Source organism: Arachis ipaensis, chromosome B8, assembly GCF_059453495.1.
Source record: "Arachis ipaensis isolate K30076 ecotype BB chromosome B8, ASM5945349v1, whole genome shotgun sequence".
NCBI classification, from domain to species: domain Eukaryota; kingdom Viridiplantae; phylum Streptophyta; class Magnoliopsida; order Fabales; family Fabaceae; genus Arachis; species Arachis ipaensis.
The window spans coordinates 8,335,837-8,356,662 of NC_142443.1; the positions used below are offsets into that span (position 1 = coordinate 8,335,837).

A 20,826-nucleotide genomic window follows, 5' to 3' on the forward strand; every position below is an offset into this window, starting at 1 on the left:
GGGTAGACAACATGCTGGTAGCAAGAGATGTATGCAGCCTTTTTGTAGTAGTCAGCAACATATGAATCCACATTGAAACACATTTTTCTTATGCATGTCATGGCATGTGCACAAGGAATTCCGGAAAGTTGAAACTTCCTACATGAGCATTCATGATGCCTAAGATCAACCACAAATTTTTCCTTACCCCCTGAATGCTAACCACCTCATATCTATCACGTCCAGCATACACACTCACCCATTGACCACTTAGTTCGGCTTGTTTTTCTACCTTAATCCTAATTCTGGGCAACACATCTCTATTATAAGGCACTATTCTGTCCTTGTTGTCAGCACAACGTTTCATGATGTAAACCCGAATATCCTCTAGCATAGTCACTATTGGCTTCTCCCTAGCCTCAACCAGAACAGAATTAAAAACTTCACACATATTGTTAACTAAAGTGTCACACCTAGGTCTACACTCAAACCTGTGACGACACCAGTATTTTGTTGGAATCTCCATAAGATAGTTGTATGCTCCCTGATCCACCTTCTGTATCTCACTCATCCTCCTTTCCCATTCTTGAAGATAAGTTGCCTTGGCAGCATTCCACATCATTAGCTTCAACTGGAGTCCTGGATATCTCTTCTTGAAATTTGCATACAGATGTCTGACACAAAATCTGTGGTCAACTCCAGGCAGAAGCTCCTCAAAAGTTGGCACCAACCCCTGTTTTGAGTATAAGAAAAGTTGTGACAAAACTTATGAATGTTACATGCTAACTAGAACACTTGTAATTAAGTATCAAACAACATAAAACACATGTAATTAACTAGAACACTTGTAATTAAGTATCAAACAAAATAAAATACATGTACCTTCTGTTGGTCAGACATGAAGGTGCAGGTCCTGATTTTGTCTACTCCTAGGTCATCACACAGGTGCTGGAGGAACCATGTCCAGGAGTCCTTTGTTTCAGCTTCCACAACTGCATATGCTATTGGCAGGATTTGATCGTTTGGATCCCAACCCATAGCAGTCAGTAACCAACCTCCATAAGGTGTTTTCAGAAAACAGCCGTCCAACCCAATTATTGGCCTACAAGCCATAAAACTCCTCCTACAAGCATCCAACATCACATATATCCTCTCAAACCTGGGCCTTAAATCTACCCCTGACACTGGTCTTTCAGTAGCAAATTCAGGAGGCCTCTGAACCTTCAGATGCACTGATGACCCAGGGTTGGTCCTCAGCAACTCATGACAGTAGTCATACAATCTTCTGTACTGCTCCACATATGTCCCCTGCAACTCATCCAGAGCAAACTGTCTAACTCTGGAGGCCTTAGATTTGGTCAACTCCACATTCCATTTTGTGTATGCTTTTCTCATTAGTGTGGTTAACTTAATCTTTGGGTTCTCAGCAATTTTGTTCAAGAAAACCTTACTCAACCACCTTGCATGCATGATTCCAATCTTCAGCTCCCTAGAGCAATTGTGCTTGTTGTTGCAGCTCTTCAACTGCCAACTACGCTCATGCTTCATCTTTCCACAGTATGCATACCAATCACATCCCTCCACACATTCCACCTTAACCCTCTTCAGATCCACCTTTATGAATCTCAAACCCCTGCCACTGCTGACAGCATATGCAGTGGCACAGTCTTTGAACTCCTCCCTTGACACATACAAAGTTTCCACCTCCCAAGTGTATTCACTCATGTTCTTCAACGGCCTGTGTATGGGATACCTCTTTCCCGGGCCATCCTCATCATCACTGAATGGAGTATCCAGGAACTCCTCACTGTTATAACCTGTATCCTCATCACCAAAACCCCCTACAACTTTTTCCTTACCAAGATTTTGTGCAGCTTGCTGTGATGATTGACCATGAGACTGATTGGGTGCAGACTCTTTTTCCCCCTCTTCTGTGATGTTCACATCAACTAAGCCTTCAGCTCCCTCCCTCTCATCATCACTGTCACCAAAATCAAGACTACCAATGCTGTGAGTTGATGCATTCCCAGCAATCGAATCAGAAGTCCATGAGCTTTCACTCCCCCTGGGTTCATAGTCATCATCTTCAGATGTCTCACTCCCCTCCTCATCTTCTTCAACAACATCATCACTCTTTACAACCTCACAGGATCCCTCACTCATAGACCCAACCTCTTCCACTTCAGTAGGCCCATCAGTAGGCCCATCAGTTGGCCCATCAGTAGCTGCCTTTGACCCAACACCAGGGCCATCATACACAACAATTGGGCCAGGCCCAGCTTGATCACCTTCTTCAGCAGGAGCAGTAAGTTGCCCAAGTTGCACAACTTCTCCCACCTCACTTGTCTTGTGCACAACATACACCTCAACCATGTCATCCTTTACTCCAATTCTTGCCATATCCATTGCATCTTTGTCGGTTTTAAGCATAGTGAAAGATATAATGAAAATAAGTTAAAATGGGAAAAAAATCTATTAAACAATGTAAAGTGATAAAATAATAAATTAATCATTATTATTAATTTTTTATTTTAGAGAATCTTAATCTTTCAACATGCATTAAATCAGTCAATTAAACAATAATTATGAAAATTATATATATATAAAAGACCAATTCTTTAGTGGCACAAGATTTTGGCAGCTAACCACTACAACAATTTCTACAAATAGCGGCAAGAATTTTGCGGTGATTTTATAATGAATAATGTTGGCAGATATCATGGCGGTTAAAAATGAGATTGCAATTAACATTATATTTAGCGGCAGTTTTAGTGAAACCGCTACAATATATTACTTATGTTGAATTATTATTTAAATATTTGCAGTGGTTTTCTTCCAACCACCACAAAATGCATTTAAATACATATTTCAATGTTTTTTTTTTTTTAAAAAAACCATCCAGGTATAATCTACTTAAGTACTCACTACTTTTTTCATATGTTTAAATCATTATTACTTAAATAGTAACACTATTTCTAGATTTGTTTTACATACAAAAGTTAATAAATTAAATAAGTTACTTATGTTAACTCATGTGAACAAATTTATCCATAAGTTTTTCTCGTTTACTATATTATCATTTAAATTTGCATTCAAACATAAATATAAAAGAAAAAATTAAAGTCAACGTCTGAATTTATAAAATTAAATAAAGTTCAATTGAGTATAAATTAAATTTAGGCTTCTTCGAAGTTATGCCTTACTAAATCTAAATTAAAAAATTCTAAAAGTAGACAAATATATAAAACTGCGACCCAAACCATTAAATTAAGGGAATCAACATAACTCTTAGAATAAAAAGTCAAAATTTCTCTTCAACTTCGTATTGACCTGACGAAAAATACTTTGTCAAGAATCTATGGCCTTCATGTCTTACAGGATCTGATATGTCATCTCTATATCATGGATTTTTTTCAGATTAAAGTACTTTTTGTAACATATATATCATCTTGCCTTTGTTGGTCTTCTAAAGTTTTATTGTCTTCTTCTGAAACCTTATTGAGATCAAATTACATGGAGATGTCAATTTTAACAGAGGGAATATCAACTAAATTATCTTCTGAATCAGACTCTTTCTCGTCTTGATTGTCACGAATTATTTTACTAGAATATTAAGCTAATATTAAAAATATCAACATGCATATACAAAATAAGTATACTCAGAAAAAATTAAAAACTCCCAAGTCATTAGATAGTAATTTAAAAAAAAAGGATGATAATAAGTTAAGACAATTTTAAAATTAAACACAAATAAACAATAATTATTGGTGCAATGACTTCTATATCAAATCTCAATACTCACCTTCTGCCCCACATTACTTTAATTTTAGCTCTTGAACATGCATGATTTTTTACTGTTACAATCTTAATTAAATTTTTACAATTTATATGCCTTTTTATTTTGACATAATCAAATTATCTTGCACACTAATTAAATAAGGAAAATGCTACTTGTACAACAAAATTCATCCTTTATTCAGCCTTTAAATCTAATATTTTATCATTTTAATTTTTTAATTAATCATATTTCCTATTTTTAAGGAACCACTTTTATTTTTGAATACTTATCACCGTAAAATTTGTAACCACTTGCAATACATTAATTCTTTGCAAACTAAACCATAAAACTCGTAACAACTTTTCGTGTACTAATTTTTTAAAAATCAGTGAAGTTTTCAAAATCAATTAAACTCACTTCAATTTTTTTTATTCAAAACATTCAAAATTCATGTCAAAAACACATCTAAAATTAAATAAACAACATAAATAAAACGTTCAAAATTATGTATTAACACATCTAAATTATTGTCATTGTAGTTCTAAATTACATATTGAACACAGAAAAAATTAAACTCAAATACACATCCAAAATTATAATAATACACTCTAAATATTTTATCAACACATCCAAAACTCATGTAAAAAAACTTATATATGTACATAAGAACATAATGAACAACATAAACACATCCAAAATTAAGTATCGACACATCCAAATTAGGTTAACATTACAACTCCCAAATCAAACATATGAGTGAAAAAAATTATAATCACAAATACATTTTAAAAAAAAAGAAAAAAAAACACAGAGCTTCTAATATTATACCTAAATTTAAAAAAAATAGAACTTTTTATTAAGCAAAAAAAAAAGGATAATATATCTTCATGAATGAACTCAACTAAATTTTTTTAGACTTTTGCAAGCAGAAATACCAGAGACAGAAGGAGTGCAACGTGGGGGAGGAGACAGGGGGTGGTGCGGGAGAAGGGGGCGGTTGTGCATGGCGTGAGGGAGGAGACCAGGAACGGAGAGGAGCCCATCGATGGAGGAGGCGGGGTGTGCGCAGGGAAAGTGCACGTCGCGTGGAGGAGCGCGTCGCCAAAGGAGGAGTGCGCAATGCGGGAGAAGACGAAAGCGGCCACAGATGAGGAGGGGGAGGTGCTGCAGCTCTAGATCTTTACGGAACGAAGATTTTACTAGTGAAGTAGTGATTTAAGATGGTTTAAGATTTATTTTAGAATTTTAAATTCGAAATTTTGAATTCTAACTAATTTAACTTTTGGATGTGTATTTAAATTGTAATATATTAATAATTAAATATATTAAATCTGAAATAGAAATTTAAAATTAAAATTAAAATTTTAAATTTCAATTTTATTTAGTTTGTATTTTGAATGTGTATTTAATTTAAAAAATACACTAAATCTATTTATAATTTTTAGATGTGTTTGTTTTACTTTTTTAAATTATTGTAATAAAAGACTAAATATTGTACAACTTTTAAAGGATATCTAGTTGAATTGATTAAATAATTGTGGCCGCGATAAAACCGTAATATGAAGCTGAGCATGCGCCATGAACAAAACACGAAATGCCACCAATATACAAGAAGTGATGGTCTGAGAATCCACAAGAACGTTTTTTATGGTTGTTTGATTTTGTCCCGAAATGCAACAAAATCATTCCAATAGCAAATGTAATCCTAACCAATAAAAATATGGTTTCAGTGAATAATTGTATAGTTATTATATTTTATGCTGGGCCAACACGTCAAAGGTGTCAGTTCCACAAAATACCAGAGCTCAAATCTACTACGGATTAGTCTTTTTTCCTATGGGATGTTAGTAAAAAAAAGTGATGAATACAAATAAGGCAAGTCTGAATGAATTGGTATGAAGGTAGAGAGACATTACCATGCTAAAAGCAGGAGAACCATGGAGATTTGCTTGATAAAATAAGCCATGACAAGGCCTTGTCGAGAACAAAAGCAACTGAAGACAGCCAATAAACAGACTATAGCATGGGCTATCCCCAAAAGTATCAATGCAGTGAACCCCATTTGAAAGGCCTTCTGACTTGGTTGTTTACACTCGACTAGAGACAGGTTTACATGGTGACCCTGTTTCTCAAACACAAGTACACAACAGTTATATGTTGATCAAGTATTTGCCAAAATTAATAATATTTGCTAACGGTGTAGCATTGTTCTTATAATAATATTGAAACATACAAACTTATTTTATGTTTACTTTATGTCGTAAGACCGTCACTAAACACAACCTTAAAAAATCTGTGTATATATATAACTTGAAGCATACCTTTTTTTGTGCAATTTCAGCCTGCATGCCAAGAATCCCAGCTACAACATCCATGATTATAATTAGGAGACAAAGGAAAATTCCTGCTATTCTAGTAGGGGCCATTATTGTGGAAGAATTTAGCTATTTGTTTCTGGTTTGCTTGTTGACAAGTGGTAATTGAAAAATACTATAGTGGAGTGAAAAGATACGTACGGAGCAACAATATTTATATACATGAAGAGTAGGAAGAAGTTGGAACAGGTGAGAAAAGTCTCTTTTGTCCAAACTGTACAATCTAAACTTTAATATGCTTTGCGTCACTATAGGTATAAATCTTGTATCTACATCTACATTTATGTAACGCCGTATATTATCCTAAATAATTTGTAATGATTGTGTTCTAAATTTTGTTATATTTTGCTTATCCTTTTCTTTCTTTTTGGGTCTTCATGCTTATCATTTATAGTATTAATTTTATGTTTTATGGGCTTGATATCTTATTTCTTGCTGTAAACACAATTGTAAAATCCAAATCTCCCGTGCAAAGATCATTATCTACCCCAAAAAGGAAAAACAAAGAAGGGGGTGTTTTTGATAAATCACTATATTTCCATCGTGATTAACTAAAAAAAGAAGAAAAATTAGCCAACATAGTGAGAGATATAATGAAAATAAGTTAAAATGGGAAAAAAATCTATTAAACAATGTAAAGTGATAAAATAATAAATTAATCATTATTATTAATTTTTTATTTTAGAGAATCTTAATCTTTCAACATGCATTAAATCAGTCAATTAAACAATAATTATGAAAATTATATATATATAAAAGACCAATTCTTTAGTGGCACAAGATTTTGGCAGCTAACCACTACAACAATTTCTACAAATAGCGGCAAGAATTTTGCGGTGATTTTATAATGAATAATATTGGCAGATATCATGGCGGTTAAAAATGAGATTGCAATTAACTTTATATTTAGCGGCAGTTTTAGTGAAACCGCTACAATATATTACTTATGTTAAATTATTATTTAAATATTTGCAGTGGTTTTCTTCCAACCACCACAAAATGCATTTAAATACATATTTCAATATTTTTTTAAAAAAAAAAAACCATCCAGGTATAATCTACTTAAGTACTCACTACTTTTTTTTTAAAACTACATATGTTTAAATCATTATTACTTAAATAGTAATACTATTTCTAGATTTCTTTTACATACAAAAGTTAATAAATTAAATAAGTTACTTATGTTAACTCATGTGAACAAATTTATCCATAAGTTTTTCTCGTTTACTATATTATCATTTAAATTTGCATTCAAACATAAATATAAAAGAAAAAACTAAAGTCAACGTCTGAATTTATAAAATTAAATAAAGTTCAATTGAACATAAATTAAATTTAGGCTTCTTCGAAGTTATGCCTTACTAAATCTAAATTAAAAAAATTCTAAAAGTAGACAAATATGTAAAACTGCGACCCAAACCATTAAATTAAGGGAATCAACATAACTCTTAGAATAAAAAGTCAAAATTTTTCTTCAACTTTGTATTGACCTAACGAAAAATACTTTGTCAAGAATCTATGGCCTTCATGTCTTACAGGATCTGATATGTCATCTCTATATCATGACCTTTTTTCATATCAAAGCACTTTTTTGTAACATGTATATCATCTTGTCTTTGTTGGTCTTCTAAAATTTTATTGTCTTCTTCTGAAACCTTATTGAGATCAAATTACATGGAGATGTCAATTTTAACAGAGGAGATATCAACTAAATTGTCTTCTGAATCAGAATCTTTCTCATCTTGATTGTCACGAATTATTTTATTAGAATATTCAGCTAATATTAAAAATATCAACATGCATATACAAAATAAGTATACTCAGAAAAAATTAAAAACTCTCAAATCATTAGATAGTAATTTAAAAAAAATGATAATAAGTTAAGACAATTTTAAAATTAAACACAAATAAACAATAATTATTAGTGCAATGACTTCTATATCAAATCTCAATACTCACCTTCTGCCCCACATTACTTTAATTTTAGCTCCTGAACATGCATGATTTTTTACTTTTACCATCTTAATTAAATTTTTACAATTTATATGGCTTTTTATTTTGACATAATCAATAAATAAATATATATATATATATATATATATAGTGATTGAGTCAATCATTTTTATTAATATGATAATATATAATATTAAATATTTATGTGAAATCTGTTACACTGGTTAAATTTCTTTGCAGATAAATTTATGAAAACTGCTATATACATAGATGCAGAGCAAACAAATTACTAATCATTAAGTTTATATGAACCTCATATGTTCATGTCTCTTATATCAAACCAAAAACATTAGTAAGGTGACATTTTTCTCTTGGGTCAACAAAGCGTTAAGGTGTTCTAGTTTATCATGTAGTGTGTCTTAGGTAACATGTTTCATGAGTTATTAAGTTTTTCAATACCCATTTTTTTTCTTAACAATGCGACTATAGCTTTTATTAGATATTTGTTTTAGAATTTTTTTTATTTAAATTAGAGTTTTGCTAATATTTGACTAGTAATATCTTTTTTCAAGGTTTGTAAAAATACCTAGAAAATCACAGTACAACATTATACGTGAACTCTCGAATGATGACAAGACTAATGCTGAAACTTAGGGTATTATGGTGAGTGATTGACGTTAACACTTTTTTAGAAAAACTTGTGTTGAAATTAGAAAGCCTTTAATTATATCATTGACCTTTTTGTAACTTTTTCATGGAAAATTATGGGTTTGTGAATTCAATTATAATTCTAAATTAATTCTTTTTATTGAATTTCATTCTAAATGATTTCATCTTGCCTTAAGGTTGGAACAATACTTAGAAGGGCTCAAATATCACGTGAGGAACCATGTGATAGAGCTCCTCTATTTTCGTCCTCAACTAATAGTGTTCCAGCATCCCGTCTTAAGGAATCATTTCGTGCACCACGCAATGATGACGGCTTGCGCCGTCAGGTATAAGTGATGACCCTCAAACTCTCACAGAACACACAGAGACTCGGCATCGCGATGAAGTGGCCGATATACCTTCGGAGGATGAAGATTACGACGTAGAGGCGGATGAAGTTGAGTCGTTTGATGACCACATGGACGACATGTTTGCTACCTAAGAAGCCGAAGGTCAGAACAATGAGAACAAACGCAAAGATACAGATTATTGGAAAGTTACTGTCATTGATAAACTTTGTTTCTCCTATTTTTGTTCATATTTTTTTTTTTAAAATCCTTTACTTCTATGTTTCTTTTGTGAAACAATTATCGTGATTTTATATATATATATATATATATATTTCTTAGAGGACAGCGTGAAAAAAGAGTTTGAGCTTAGTGTCAAGGAGGCTATAATACTTCATCCAAATACAAAGATCATACTCCTAATTTAACAAAGAGTTGCAACCAATTGGATAGGCAGTTGGATTATTAATTTTTAGGGAGTTTGGGTGCTGACTATTTTCAATTTTTCATATGTGAAGAGAGTTGGAAGACAGCAAACAAAGCTAACAAGGAACATGCATACAACATGGTTAAGGTAGATGTTTTAGTTTCGACATATTAAGACAATTTAGTTATCAATTTTTTTAGAGGTAAAAACTTTTCCATGGGTAAATTATATTGCTGGTTAAATTATTGATATTTTGTGTTTCACATATTTAAATCAGCATTTGTATCTTATATGTCATTGCGACTAAATGGCATCTAGATTCTTGTTTTTTTATACCTTTTCATTTTAAACTAGCCTTTCGGTTTTGGTTACTAACAATGACAAATAATTACAGTGGGTCTTTCACTATGAGGATGATGTCTGAGGAAAAATAAAGTGAAAAATTATACAAAAGATAGGAAAGAACTGGAAGGATACAAGACACAACTTATATCATAAGCTTTACAAAAAAACAAAGACTCTTGAGAAAAATGTTAAGCATCACCCATCATGAATAGAAGAAAATCACTAGAAATTGTTCCTTGAATATCGCTTGAAGGAAGAAACAAAGGTAACAAATGGTATTTTTTATTATTTCTCTTAAAACATATATATGTCTACATAAAAGACTCCGTAAATTTTATAATCAATATCACAGTCTCATTTGTATTTGTTCTGTTATTTGTTCATAGAAAAAGTGTAAACAAAACGCTTTAAATCGTTTACACACATACTGGGGGCTCCAAAATATTGACAAGACGAAAAAACGAAAAGGTAATAAATAATTATTTGTTTTAAGATTTTGCTTCATTTTCCTAAATATGGTGGTGTTATTTATATGATTGTGTCGATATCAATGTTATAGGAGAAAGTACAAGGAAGGCCCATTAGTAGAGGAGAGTTATGGATCATCTCTCATAAAAAAATGGCTCCTATATCTATACCGATGCGCGTGTTGTTGGTGTAAGTAATGTTTGAAAAATTTCAACTTCTCTTATTGTATATATCATGCTAATTTTTAATCATTATAATCCTATTTCTTGTATATATGTAGAAAGTAATTGCAAATATTGAGAGTCAAGATAAATCCTCTAAGTAGTTTTCACAAAATGATTCGCTAGCATAAGTTCTTGGAAATGAGCACCCAGGATGAGCTCGTGCCTTAAGGTAGCGTTTGGTGGAGAGACAGAGACGGAAAGACTGAGACTGAGAGACAGAGACTAAGAGACAGGGATTGAAATAAATCTCAGTATTCTGTTTGGTGCAAAATGGGAGACAGGAATTGAAACAAGAATAAAACTCTAATTTAATTTGCACAAAGGGTAAAATTAGAATTAATTAATTGAAATGAAAGTATTTTAGGTATAAAATGTTATTAAAGTTTTAGTCTCCATCTCTAAAAATTTCAGTCCCCTGTGTCCCTACTTTTTTGAGGTACTGAAATACTGAAATTTTAGAGACAGAGACAGAAATTTTAGTACCAGTCTCTGAACTAACAAACATGATACTGAGTCTCAGTCTCTCAGTCTCTGTCTCAGTACCTCAAAACAAACGCTACCTAAGTGTTGGACCATGTCCCTCCCAAGTTTTTGGTAACGCTGCTGCACAACCGTCGAATTCTGGTGTGCAAATTGAAGAGTATCAGAGGACGATTGCAGAATTAAAGGCTGGGGCAGCAGAAGAGAATGCGAACAGACAGACGATGGAGAAGCTTTTGAGATATCTAATCCGACAGCAAGGAGACAATTTGCCACCTGATGTTACTGCAAAGCTGGATTCTTTGGGGAGTACACCGACTTCATCGCGCGCAAGGCCATCTTCTTCTGGCAATCATGACCTGCAGCAAAAATAATGACTTTCAGTCAATGGAATTAGATACTTTTGAATTTAATTTGTTTTAGTGTTTAATGTTTATTTTCTTAAAATTATCTGATTTTAATTTATAAGGAATTGTGCACTTAAGACAATTTCATCATATATATTATGTTTCCGTATATATAATTAAGTTCCTTATGGTATTTTGTTTTTTTATTTTGTTAAAAGTTATTTAATTTAATTAATTTCTAATAAACTAAAGTTGGAAAAACAGACAAAATAAAAGAGGCAAAATAATGAAAAAGTAACCGGAATACTGAATCTGGCGACGGTTCTAAATCGCCGCAAAACGAATGTTGTTTTCGTTTATCTGCTATTTAGCGGCGGTTACAAACCGCCACAAAATTGATAGACATTTTGGCTACCAGCTTTGGCAGCGGATAAAAACTATCACAAAACTAATTCATATTACGCGGCGGTTATTCTAGCCGTTAGCATAAATCGTCGCTAATTGTTTGTCCGCGACTTATCTTTCAGTAGTTATTTAACCACCGTAAAATATTTAGCGACAGTTCAAAACTACCACAATATTACTCCAGAATCGCTGTTAACTGCCAGAAGTGTTATAGTGAACCATGACCATAGGTTGACCCTTCAATAATATGCAACACTTGACATTGATGCTTAGTGTTTGGAAGCGTGTAATCTGACTGAGAAAGCCTATATTAAAGTTAATTAAGTGCATGCGCAGTAACAATTAAATGTTTATTGCGAAGGCAATAACGAAGAAATTTGCAGCTGAAAATTGGATTTTCGTGAGTTGGACTGATTGGATAGGAGAAAAAGGTTTGAAATGAAAAAAATTGTTGGGTAGTTAGTTTAAATTTCAAAAAGGGTGATAATAATATGTTTTCAAGTGTTTCTATATTAGTATCCCATTTATTTAACCATGCCATGCATACGTCCCAAACCAAGAATGCTAAAGAATTATTAGAATATATTATTTTAAATTATCAATTAGTCATCGATATTTAAAAATATAAATTAAAGTATATTGTTAAATTATTAAACTAAAAAAATTAAATTAATAGCTAAAAGTGATGAGCAAAAATAATATTGTCTTCTAACATTTCTTGAATTTAAGACTACTACTATTTGTGCTTCATTTATTCTTTTTAACTTCGAATGGACGAAAATTTTGTATCTCTTTTTTTTCATATTTTCAAAAAATAATATATACGTATAAACATTTATGCTTTTAAATATAAAAAATGATTAATAAAATAAATTAAGACTCTCCGTTATTACAATTTTTTCAATAACTAATGCAAATAAAAAGTTACGAGCTATTCTTAATTACTGGTTAAACATATCATTAGAGCGAAGTTGTTTATTTGTTTGTCTTACATATATTTGACTAACTAAAATTGTTTATTACCTCAATTTATTAATATCACTTTAAATATTTATTCTTAATTTATTTGAATGTTATTAGAACATAAAACTTTAGTTCAACTTAAACAATAATCCAAAATGAGTGAGGATACACATTTTGCTCTTAATTATGTTGTAACATGTAATCTTTGTTACCTTTATCTGGGACGTTTAGTTCAATCTTCAGTGTAGTTACTATCAGCAGCATCCTTCTAATAATACCATTCAAAGTTAACTGTGTTTTTAAAAGATTTTAGAAATTTCGTTTTACACACATATATAAATATAAATAATGTGTTTTTTATATTTAATTTCCATAATCGACATCCAATCATGAATCATGATAAACGACACAAGATTAAAGAAATTTGATAAAGGATATAAATAATTACATAGCCCACTCAAAATAAGAAAATTTAATTTATGTGACAGTTTTTAAATCCTGAAAAGGTTTTACTAAATTAGTAGAAGCTACTTACAAAACGATTATAACAATGTTATCAGTAATTTTTTTTTTAAATGAATCTGTTATATTATTTCAACAAGGAAAAGTATAGGGTACCAACATATATTATCTGCCAACTTATTACCAACAATAATTAATTATTATATTTTAAACACATATATAAAGAGATACATCCAAAAAATATATCTATAAAGACACTTCTATTAAACACAGCCATAAAAAAGATATTTTTATTAGACACATCCACAAAGACACTTCCATTAAATACAATTATAAATAAGAGTTAGCAGAAGTTGGCAGAAATGCTGTTAGTAACGTAGCGGGATTGTTTCAACAATGCCATGCTATTTACCAATGGCAGCATTACCTCTTTCCACGGGTACTCTATCTATCCCTACACGATTGATGGTGAGTCTAAAATTTTAACTACAGAAAATTTTTAGATGATTTATTTGACAAGTAATCCATTTGTTCTTGTTTTACTCTTTTTTTCCCCTAGTGGCCTAGTCATTTTTATCAATAATCCTCATCCTTGAATGAAGATTGTTCAGTATTTCTCTTATTTCTTGAAAATTAAGATGCTAACATATATATAAATAAAAGAATCTTTAAAAAATATGTAAGAAAAAAGTACATTTTATTGTGACGAGTTTTTACTTAATCTCTTTGCTACAATTACAACAAATTCATTGGATATAAAAGAACGAATTAATAACTAAAAATGAATTTAATAGCGAGAGACATACAAGATACCTAAAAAGTTGCATCTTTTCTTTAATTTCCTAGCATGAATGGCTTGGACACATTTGCCATATATATATAGAGAGAGATAAACAAACTCTCATCAAAAGCAATAAAGCACTCGAGAAATTATCTTACACACTACTTAATTAAATGTGGCGGTGGCAGAACCGTAATATAAAACTGAGAATAGGCCATGAACAAAACAAGAAATGCCACCAATGGACAAGAAGTGATGGTGTGAAAATCCACAAGAACCGTTTGAACCGTGGTTTGATTTTGTCCCTATCACCAGCAAGATCATTCCAACAGCCAATGCAATCCTGACCAACAAAAATATGGTTTCAATAAACACTTGTATACTTATTTTATTTTATATTGGGCCGATTTCGACAAAATTGCAAGCTCGACAGATTAGTCCTTAGTATATCATGCCGAGAAATAAACAAAGAAGTGAATACAAATAATACAACTCTAAATCAAGTGGTGTGGAGCTAGAGAGACATTACCATGCTAAAACAAGGCAAAGCATGGAAATTTGCTTGTTTGAAGAAGCCCTATTAATCCCTTGTTGAGAACAAAGGCAACTTAAGCCACCCATTAAACAGACTATAGCATGGGCTAGCCCCAAAAGTATGGCTGCGGCCAACCCCATTTGAAAGGCCTTCTGACTTGGGTCTCTACACTCAAATAGCCACAATTTTAAGTGCTGAACCTGTTTATCAAACACAATCATTGTTGTCTCTTAATTAACATTTACTTCAATGTATTAAAGTAGGTAGTCCTTTAATTTGAATACACTTTTTATATGTTTATAGTAATATTGTGACGTAGAAACTTATTTTGATGAGGTAAAAATTCTTATGATTTTGTATTTTATATTCATTTTGTATCAGTGTTATGAAATTACTCGTTCCAAAAGTTTAAACTGAAAGGAAAAGGTAAGATCTCCTGTTGGGTTTATTTAATTTTTTCGTAAGTCTTTTTTTCCTCTTTTTATTTATGTGATACTTATTTTTTCACCTTTAAAGTTTATCAAAAGTCAAATTCTATATTATAAAATCACTCATTTCAAAAACTTAAATTGATAAGAGAAAGTAACATAAATGATTATATTTCTAACAGACAGTTACCAAATACAACATTAAAAAATCTATATATATAACTATATATCTCACAGCATACCTTGTTTTGTGCAATTTCAGCCTCTATGCCAAGAATCCCAGCTGCAACATCCATGATTATAATCAGGAGACAAAGAAAAATTCCTGTTGATCTAGTAGGGGCCATTGTTGTGGACGAATTTAGCTGTCTGTTTTTGGTTTGCTTCTTGGCAAGTACTAATTGGAAAATAGTATAGTGGAGTGAAAAGATACGTAGGGGGCAATAATATTTATATACATGAAGAGTAAGAAGAAGTTGAAACAAGTGGGAAAAGTTTCTTTTGTCCAAACTGTACAAATAAACTTTAATATGCTTTTGTGTCTTATTTTTTTCTTCTCCGGGGTGCTGGATTCGTTCAATAGAGTGCAAGGAAAGTAGGGTATAAACCAGCTCATAGTATATAGCATGCGTGGCTATAGGTATAAATCTAATATCCACATCTACATACATTTATATACCGCCGTATATTATCCTAAATAATCAGTGTGTAAATTTGTAATGATTGTGTTCTAAATTTTAATACGTGCTTTCTTTATACTATTAATTTATTCTCCTTTTATGGGGTTTGATATTTTATTTCTTGCTAGTTGCTATAAGCACAATTGTAAAATCGATACATCAATTAATAAAAAAAAAAAAAGCGTAGTGAGAGATAAAAATAAAATAAGTCAAAATATATTAAATCAATCAATTGATTAGTCAATTATGGTATGTAACTATGTATATAATAAAAATTAATTATTAATCAATTATAAAATACGTATTTAGCATCTCAAAAAAATTTATTATACTATAATAAATAAGTTTGATTATTTTATTATTATAAATTTAATTATTCTATTATTTTACTTATTTTTTTTAGTTTTTTTCTTCCATTCCATCATTTCTTAAGTTCCACAGGTTAGATTCTTATTTTCTTATTGAGCGAAATTGTCTAAAATTATTAGTTTATAGAGAATTAAAGTGGATTTAAGAATAAATCACGAAATGCTATGGTTCTTAATTTTTTTTTAATTTATTAAAACTAGAATTTTTTTTTTTAGAAAGTCGTATGTATGGTGTGGGAGAAGATCCTTCATATTTTTCGAGATCCACCTTATAATATGGGGTCAAAAAACTAAAATAAATCATTTTAACCTTTAGAAGTTATAAAAAAAATAGATTATCTCTTTCACATTCAAGTTTAATTATATATTTAATAATTAGTTATTTAATTAAAAATATATAAATTAATATGTATGAATATATATAAATATAATTTGAATGATTTTTTTTATACATAATATTTTTGTTAATCAAATGTCATAAAAGTTGCTAAAGTTGCCAATGTGTCTCACTCTCATAATCTCAGGTAAGTTTTTTGTTTTTTCTTTACCATTATTATTGTTTTTTTTTTTTTTTTCCCTATTTAATCAAAGAACCAATGAAATGGCATCACATGACCACGTGAGGTAAGGCATCACCGTTAAAGCCAAGAATATAAGTGAGGTGTCTGTAATGTCGTAAGTAACACTGAACTGTATGTGTTGATGACAACAAATTAGTAAATAACTTTATTCTAAGCGTTATTTTGTGTTATAGTTCTACATTATTATGTTACTTGCATGACAAGTAAATAACTTCGGGACAATAGTTATTAAGTCTTACAAACATTATTTCCCATGTTTGTTAATGTCTAAACATGCAAATTAAAGAATTCTCTAAATTGAAATGTGTCAACTTTTTACATTTACTTTTTTTTTGTATTATTATTCAGCAGAATTTAATTGATAACGAAGATCCAGCCTTATACATATATCGATTTCAAACAAAATTTGAAGTTAAACCTACAAATCTAAACAATAAAATACTTAACTAGCATATACTTCTTTATTTGTTTGCTAGATTTTTATTAGCGAAATGGAGAACTAGCATTAGCTTCTTTTTGGTTGGGGTACACGTAAAACAGCCCATTTCTGACTGTTGGGCCTTCCATATAAAATCATGCCACCTTTATAATTTATTATGTGAGTTTAATTTTGATATGGTAAATAATTTTATATATTTATTTAGTTAAATTTATGTGCTTAAATAATTTTTTAAGTAAGAATGTTAAATATTAATTATTTTTATTAATTTAATAATTCATAATTAATTATTGTGTAAAATTTTTTATTATTAATTATATATAAAAATTAAATTCATATTATATACTTAAAAAACCTTTTTATACACAAAAAGTAATACTACAAAACTCTTAAAAGATTTCACCCAACCAAAATTTTGAATTTCTATATACCAAAATATTGAATATACAAAATCACTAGAGTTTAATTATGATGTATTGATGGTGGTTCAATTCTATTTTTTTTAATGTTCATTTATTAATTATGATGTATTAATGGTGGTTCAATTATTATTTTTTTGAATGTTCATTTATATAATTAATATGAAAATTAATCATTTTTACTGATATAATATTAATTATTTAAATACATGTTTGAAATTATTTTATTTATTAAAATTAATCTTTTAATAAAAAAAAGAAAAAAAAAGAAGGAAATAAGTAAGTCGAATACTAAAATAGGGTCTAATAAATTCAAAAACACCAAGCCACATGATAAATCATTTGTAAATCACTAGCAAAGGAAACAAGATGCTTGGTATAAATTTAAAAAGCAATAAATGAACGAAAAAAATTGAAAAAAAAAAGGTTTAAGTAGGAAGAATAAGAAGGTGTCAGTGATTCAAGTCTTGTAATATCATTAGAAACTGTTGCATAATTTTTTTTTATGGTGACGCTTCAAATAATTAGCACCGGTTTTTAGGAAGAAAAATACTAGTTATTTTTTAACTTTCCGTCTTTATTCAATCTTTTTAAAAATTAATTATTATTTAATTAATTTAAATATTAACTTTTACATATTAGACTATTAATTGTTCAAAAAATCAAAAAAATTATTTATTTTTTATTTTCTCTCTTTTAAAACTTGAATAAAAGAACATATTTAAATAATATCTAATTGATTAGAAAATTATAAATAAAAAAAATTCTAAAACAATTTCCAAATGAACATTTACACATTTTTATTTTTAATATTGGATTAACAATGGTATTTTTTTTTAATTATGAACTCGTGTAGTATTTTTTTTAAAATGTGGGATATTTAATTTAAGGAGTAAAAATCGAACAGTCAAATTTTTAATACAGAAATTAGACCGTCCAATTTTTAAGTACAAAAATCAGATCATCGAATTTGTGTACTCGGACCCTCCGATTCGTGTTTAAAAAATTAAAAAAATTTGGAGTACATCAATTTTTTTTTAATTTTTTAAACACAAATCAGAGTACCCCAAATTTTTTTAATTTTTTAAACATAAATTGAAAAGTTTGATTTGTATACTTTCCAAAATTTAAAAAACACAACAAAAATTACAATGTTAAAATATATCATTCTTCTATCTTAATATCTAAATTTTTTGGCGGAACACTTGAACAGTTTACACTTTGTTCAAAATAAAAAGGATTATATAATTATATTATAATATAAGGAATAGAAACAGGGACGCTTATTAAACAGGAAAATTCAAAACAAAAACGTTGTTTATATAATAAAATTAATAACTAAAATTAATTATTATATATTTATGTATAAATATATATATTTTATAATAATTGTTAATCTTAATTTAGTATATACTTAACATCATTGAAATCAGAGTTATTATATACTTAATTTAACAAATGATTATCCGTGTGAACCGATAGTCACTAACGATTGTAGTAACGAGTAAGATTGTACGGTAATAATTTAGTTGTTATTACGAAGTAATTCTTAACCGCATGCAATAATAAAAAAATCAAACGCACGAGCCACTCACCATGATCATCATGTAAATCTCTAATAAGTCTAACCAAGTAGTATTAACATACGGCACAATACCCCAAGAGAAAGAGACTCTAATTAATAAGTAAACGACAAAAAGAAAATTGAAACGGCATGACAGAAACTGATCGAGAGTGAACACACAGTTAGCAGCAACAAAAAGTTAAAACGACAAAACGGAAGCAGAAGCAGAAGCAGAATAGGAATGACGCCATATTCACACAATCCAAAAAGTTAGTTGAAGAAAGGTTTTGAATCAGACACCATGTTCATGTTGGCGTTCATATTCTGAAGGAGAAGCCTCCGCTCCGAGAGTTTCGTCAGCAACCCTAACTGCTCCATTGAGAAGACGCACAAACCCTTCGACGACATCACCGTCTGCGCCACCGGAGAGTTCACCAGCACCTGCAGCAACTGGTTCCTGTTCAGCCTCTCCAAGTCGCCGAACCCGAACACACAGCCGCCGCCATTGTTGAAGGAGGGTGACGGTGGTGCGTGGTAGGGCATGGATTGAAGAACGGAGACCTGAGCCTGCAAGAACTTAACATAGCTGTAGGCTTGTTCGAAAAGTGTGGCCTGATCCATCTTCTTGTCCCATGGCATCAACTTCTGGAGGCAGCGAGTCTTCTCGCTGAGCTTCTGCCTCCTCTGGCGAGCAAAGTTGCTCTTCGGAGGAAGGGGTTTTGCGCGGAGGGAGGACGGCGGAGACGATGACGATGATGAACACGAAGAGTAGGTGAGGCGGGGGCGTTTTGGGATGAAGTTGAAGTAGGGTTCAAGAGTGGGGTGAAGAGTGAGGTGGTTTGGTAGTTGTGGTTGTGGAGGGTGGTCGGTGAGGAAGGAGAGGAGGGAGGGGTTGAGGTTTAGGAGTGATTGGAGGCTCATTCCTGAAAACATGGGGTCTATGCTGTAGGGCTCCATGGATATCATCAATTGCCAAATTGGAGACTCCAAATTGTCTCTTCATTTATATACATTGGAGAGACACGTGGAGTGGAGGAATTGGATGAGAGGTTAGAGGTGAGGGAATTACCTTTCATATACAGCTGGCTCTCTCTCTCTCATTTAGTTTGTTTCTTTGTTTGTTATATATGTGATGGGCGCTGCTCTGCTCTCCGTACTCATGCATGCTCGTTTCTACTTCTTTTCTTTATATATTTTAATTTCTTACTAGGAGTTTATGGGCGGGGTTTCATTCCCTCCTTCCAATAACATCTTTATTATCTAGCTTCATTACACTTCATTTAATCTCTTTTAATTCTATACAGCAGGTCCGTTACAATATTAATTATATAATAATACATATAAACACAATTACTTTGATTTATTCTTACATAACGAATCCATTCACATATCATTTGAATGGGCATGAGTATGAAATGATTTGCAAAGGAAACGAAAAAAGGGAGGGGGTATATGTGGAATTACGGTAAAAAATATACTTAGAGGCTTGGAATTTGGTAACGAGGATATATATGTGGTGTGTTGATGTTAGCATGGGTGGCTTTACACGTGACGGCACTGGAGACGGCTATATAAAAACCCATATGATCAAGGAATGTTGCACAGCTATGATAATTTTTGTTGTACTAATTCGTGCAATGAATATGTAATTCAATCATATAGCGCTGCCACAGCCGCTCCATTTGTTGTTCTAAAGTGAAGCATGCACTACAGTCTGCAGACAAAATGTCAGAGCAAAAAGAATACACCAATACTCTCATTTTTCGTCTTATATTTACTATCATACCATGCTAGCTATTACCGTTAAATAACACACAGGTGGTACAGGGC

At 31.0% G+C, this 20,826-nt stretch overlaps 3 protein-coding genes across 3 annotated transcripts; all 3 read right to left on the bottom strand.

Annotated features, from left to right (window-relative positions):
- Nucleotides 1-97: 97 nt before the first annotated feature.
- LOC148547117 (uncharacterized) lies at nucleotides 98-2,142 on the bottom strand. Its single transcript, XM_088495306.1, has 2 exons — nucleotides 862-2,142; nucleotides 98-712 (listed from the first exon to the last, which is right to left on the bottom strand). The coding sequence occupies exons 1-2, from the start codon at nucleotides 2,140-2,142 to the stop codon at nucleotides 98-100; spliced, it is 1,896 nt and encodes a 631-aa protein (XP_088351432.1).
- An 11,739-nt stretch (nucleotides 2,143-13,881) lies between these two features.
- Nucleotides 13,882-15,354, bottom strand: LOC107612114 (protein VASCULATURE COMPLEXITY AND CONNECTIVITY). Its single transcript, XM_016313938.3, has 3 exons — nucleotides 15,188-15,354; nucleotides 14,512-14,717; nucleotides 13,882-14,325 (listed from the first exon to the last, which is right to left on the bottom strand). The coding sequence occupies exons 1-3, from the start codon at nucleotides 15,290-15,292 to the stop codon at nucleotides 14,148-14,150; spliced, it is 489 nt and encodes a 162-aa protein (XP_016169424.1). The 5' UTR covers nucleotides 15,293-15,354; the 3' UTR covers nucleotides 13,882-14,147.
- A 3,912-nt stretch (nucleotides 15,355-19,266) lies between these two features.
- LOC107610334 (basic helix-loop-helix (bHLH) DNA-binding superfamily protein) lies at nucleotides 19,267-19,962 on the bottom strand. Its single transcript, XM_016312395.3, has one exon. The coding sequence runs from the start codon at nucleotides 19,960-19,962 to the stop codon at nucleotides 19,267-19,269; it is 696 nt and encodes a 231-aa protein (XP_016167881.2).
- Nucleotides 19,963-20,826: the final 864 nt, after the last annotated feature.

Excerpts from the sequence above, each read along its gene's own strand:
- LOC148547117 (XM_088495306.1), bottom strand. The coding sequence starts at position 2,142 with ATGAGTGAGGGATCCTGTGAGGTTGTAAAGAGTGATGATGTTGTTGAA. Across the intron at positions 713-861 it reads TCATGTCTGACCAACAGAAG|GGGTTGGTGCCAACTTTTGA; the intron begins GTACATGTATTT and ends TACTCAAAACAG.
- LOC107612114 (XM_016313938.3), bottom strand. The coding sequence starts at position 15,292 with ATGGCCCCTACTAGATCAACAGGAATTTTTCTTTGTCTCCTGATTATA. Across the intron at positions 14,718-15,187 it reads CTGAAATTGCACAAAACAAG|GTTCAGCACTTAAAATTGTG; the intron begins GTATGCTGTGAG and ends TTTGATAAACAG. Across the intron at positions 14,326-14,511 it reads CTTTGCCTTGTTTTAGCATG|GATTGCATTGGCTGTTGGAA; the intron begins GTAATGTCTCTC and ends TTTGTTGGTCAG.
- LOC107610334 (XM_016312395.3), bottom strand. The coding sequence starts at position 19,962 with ATGATATCCATGGAGCCCTACAGCATAGACCCCATGTTTTCAGGAATG.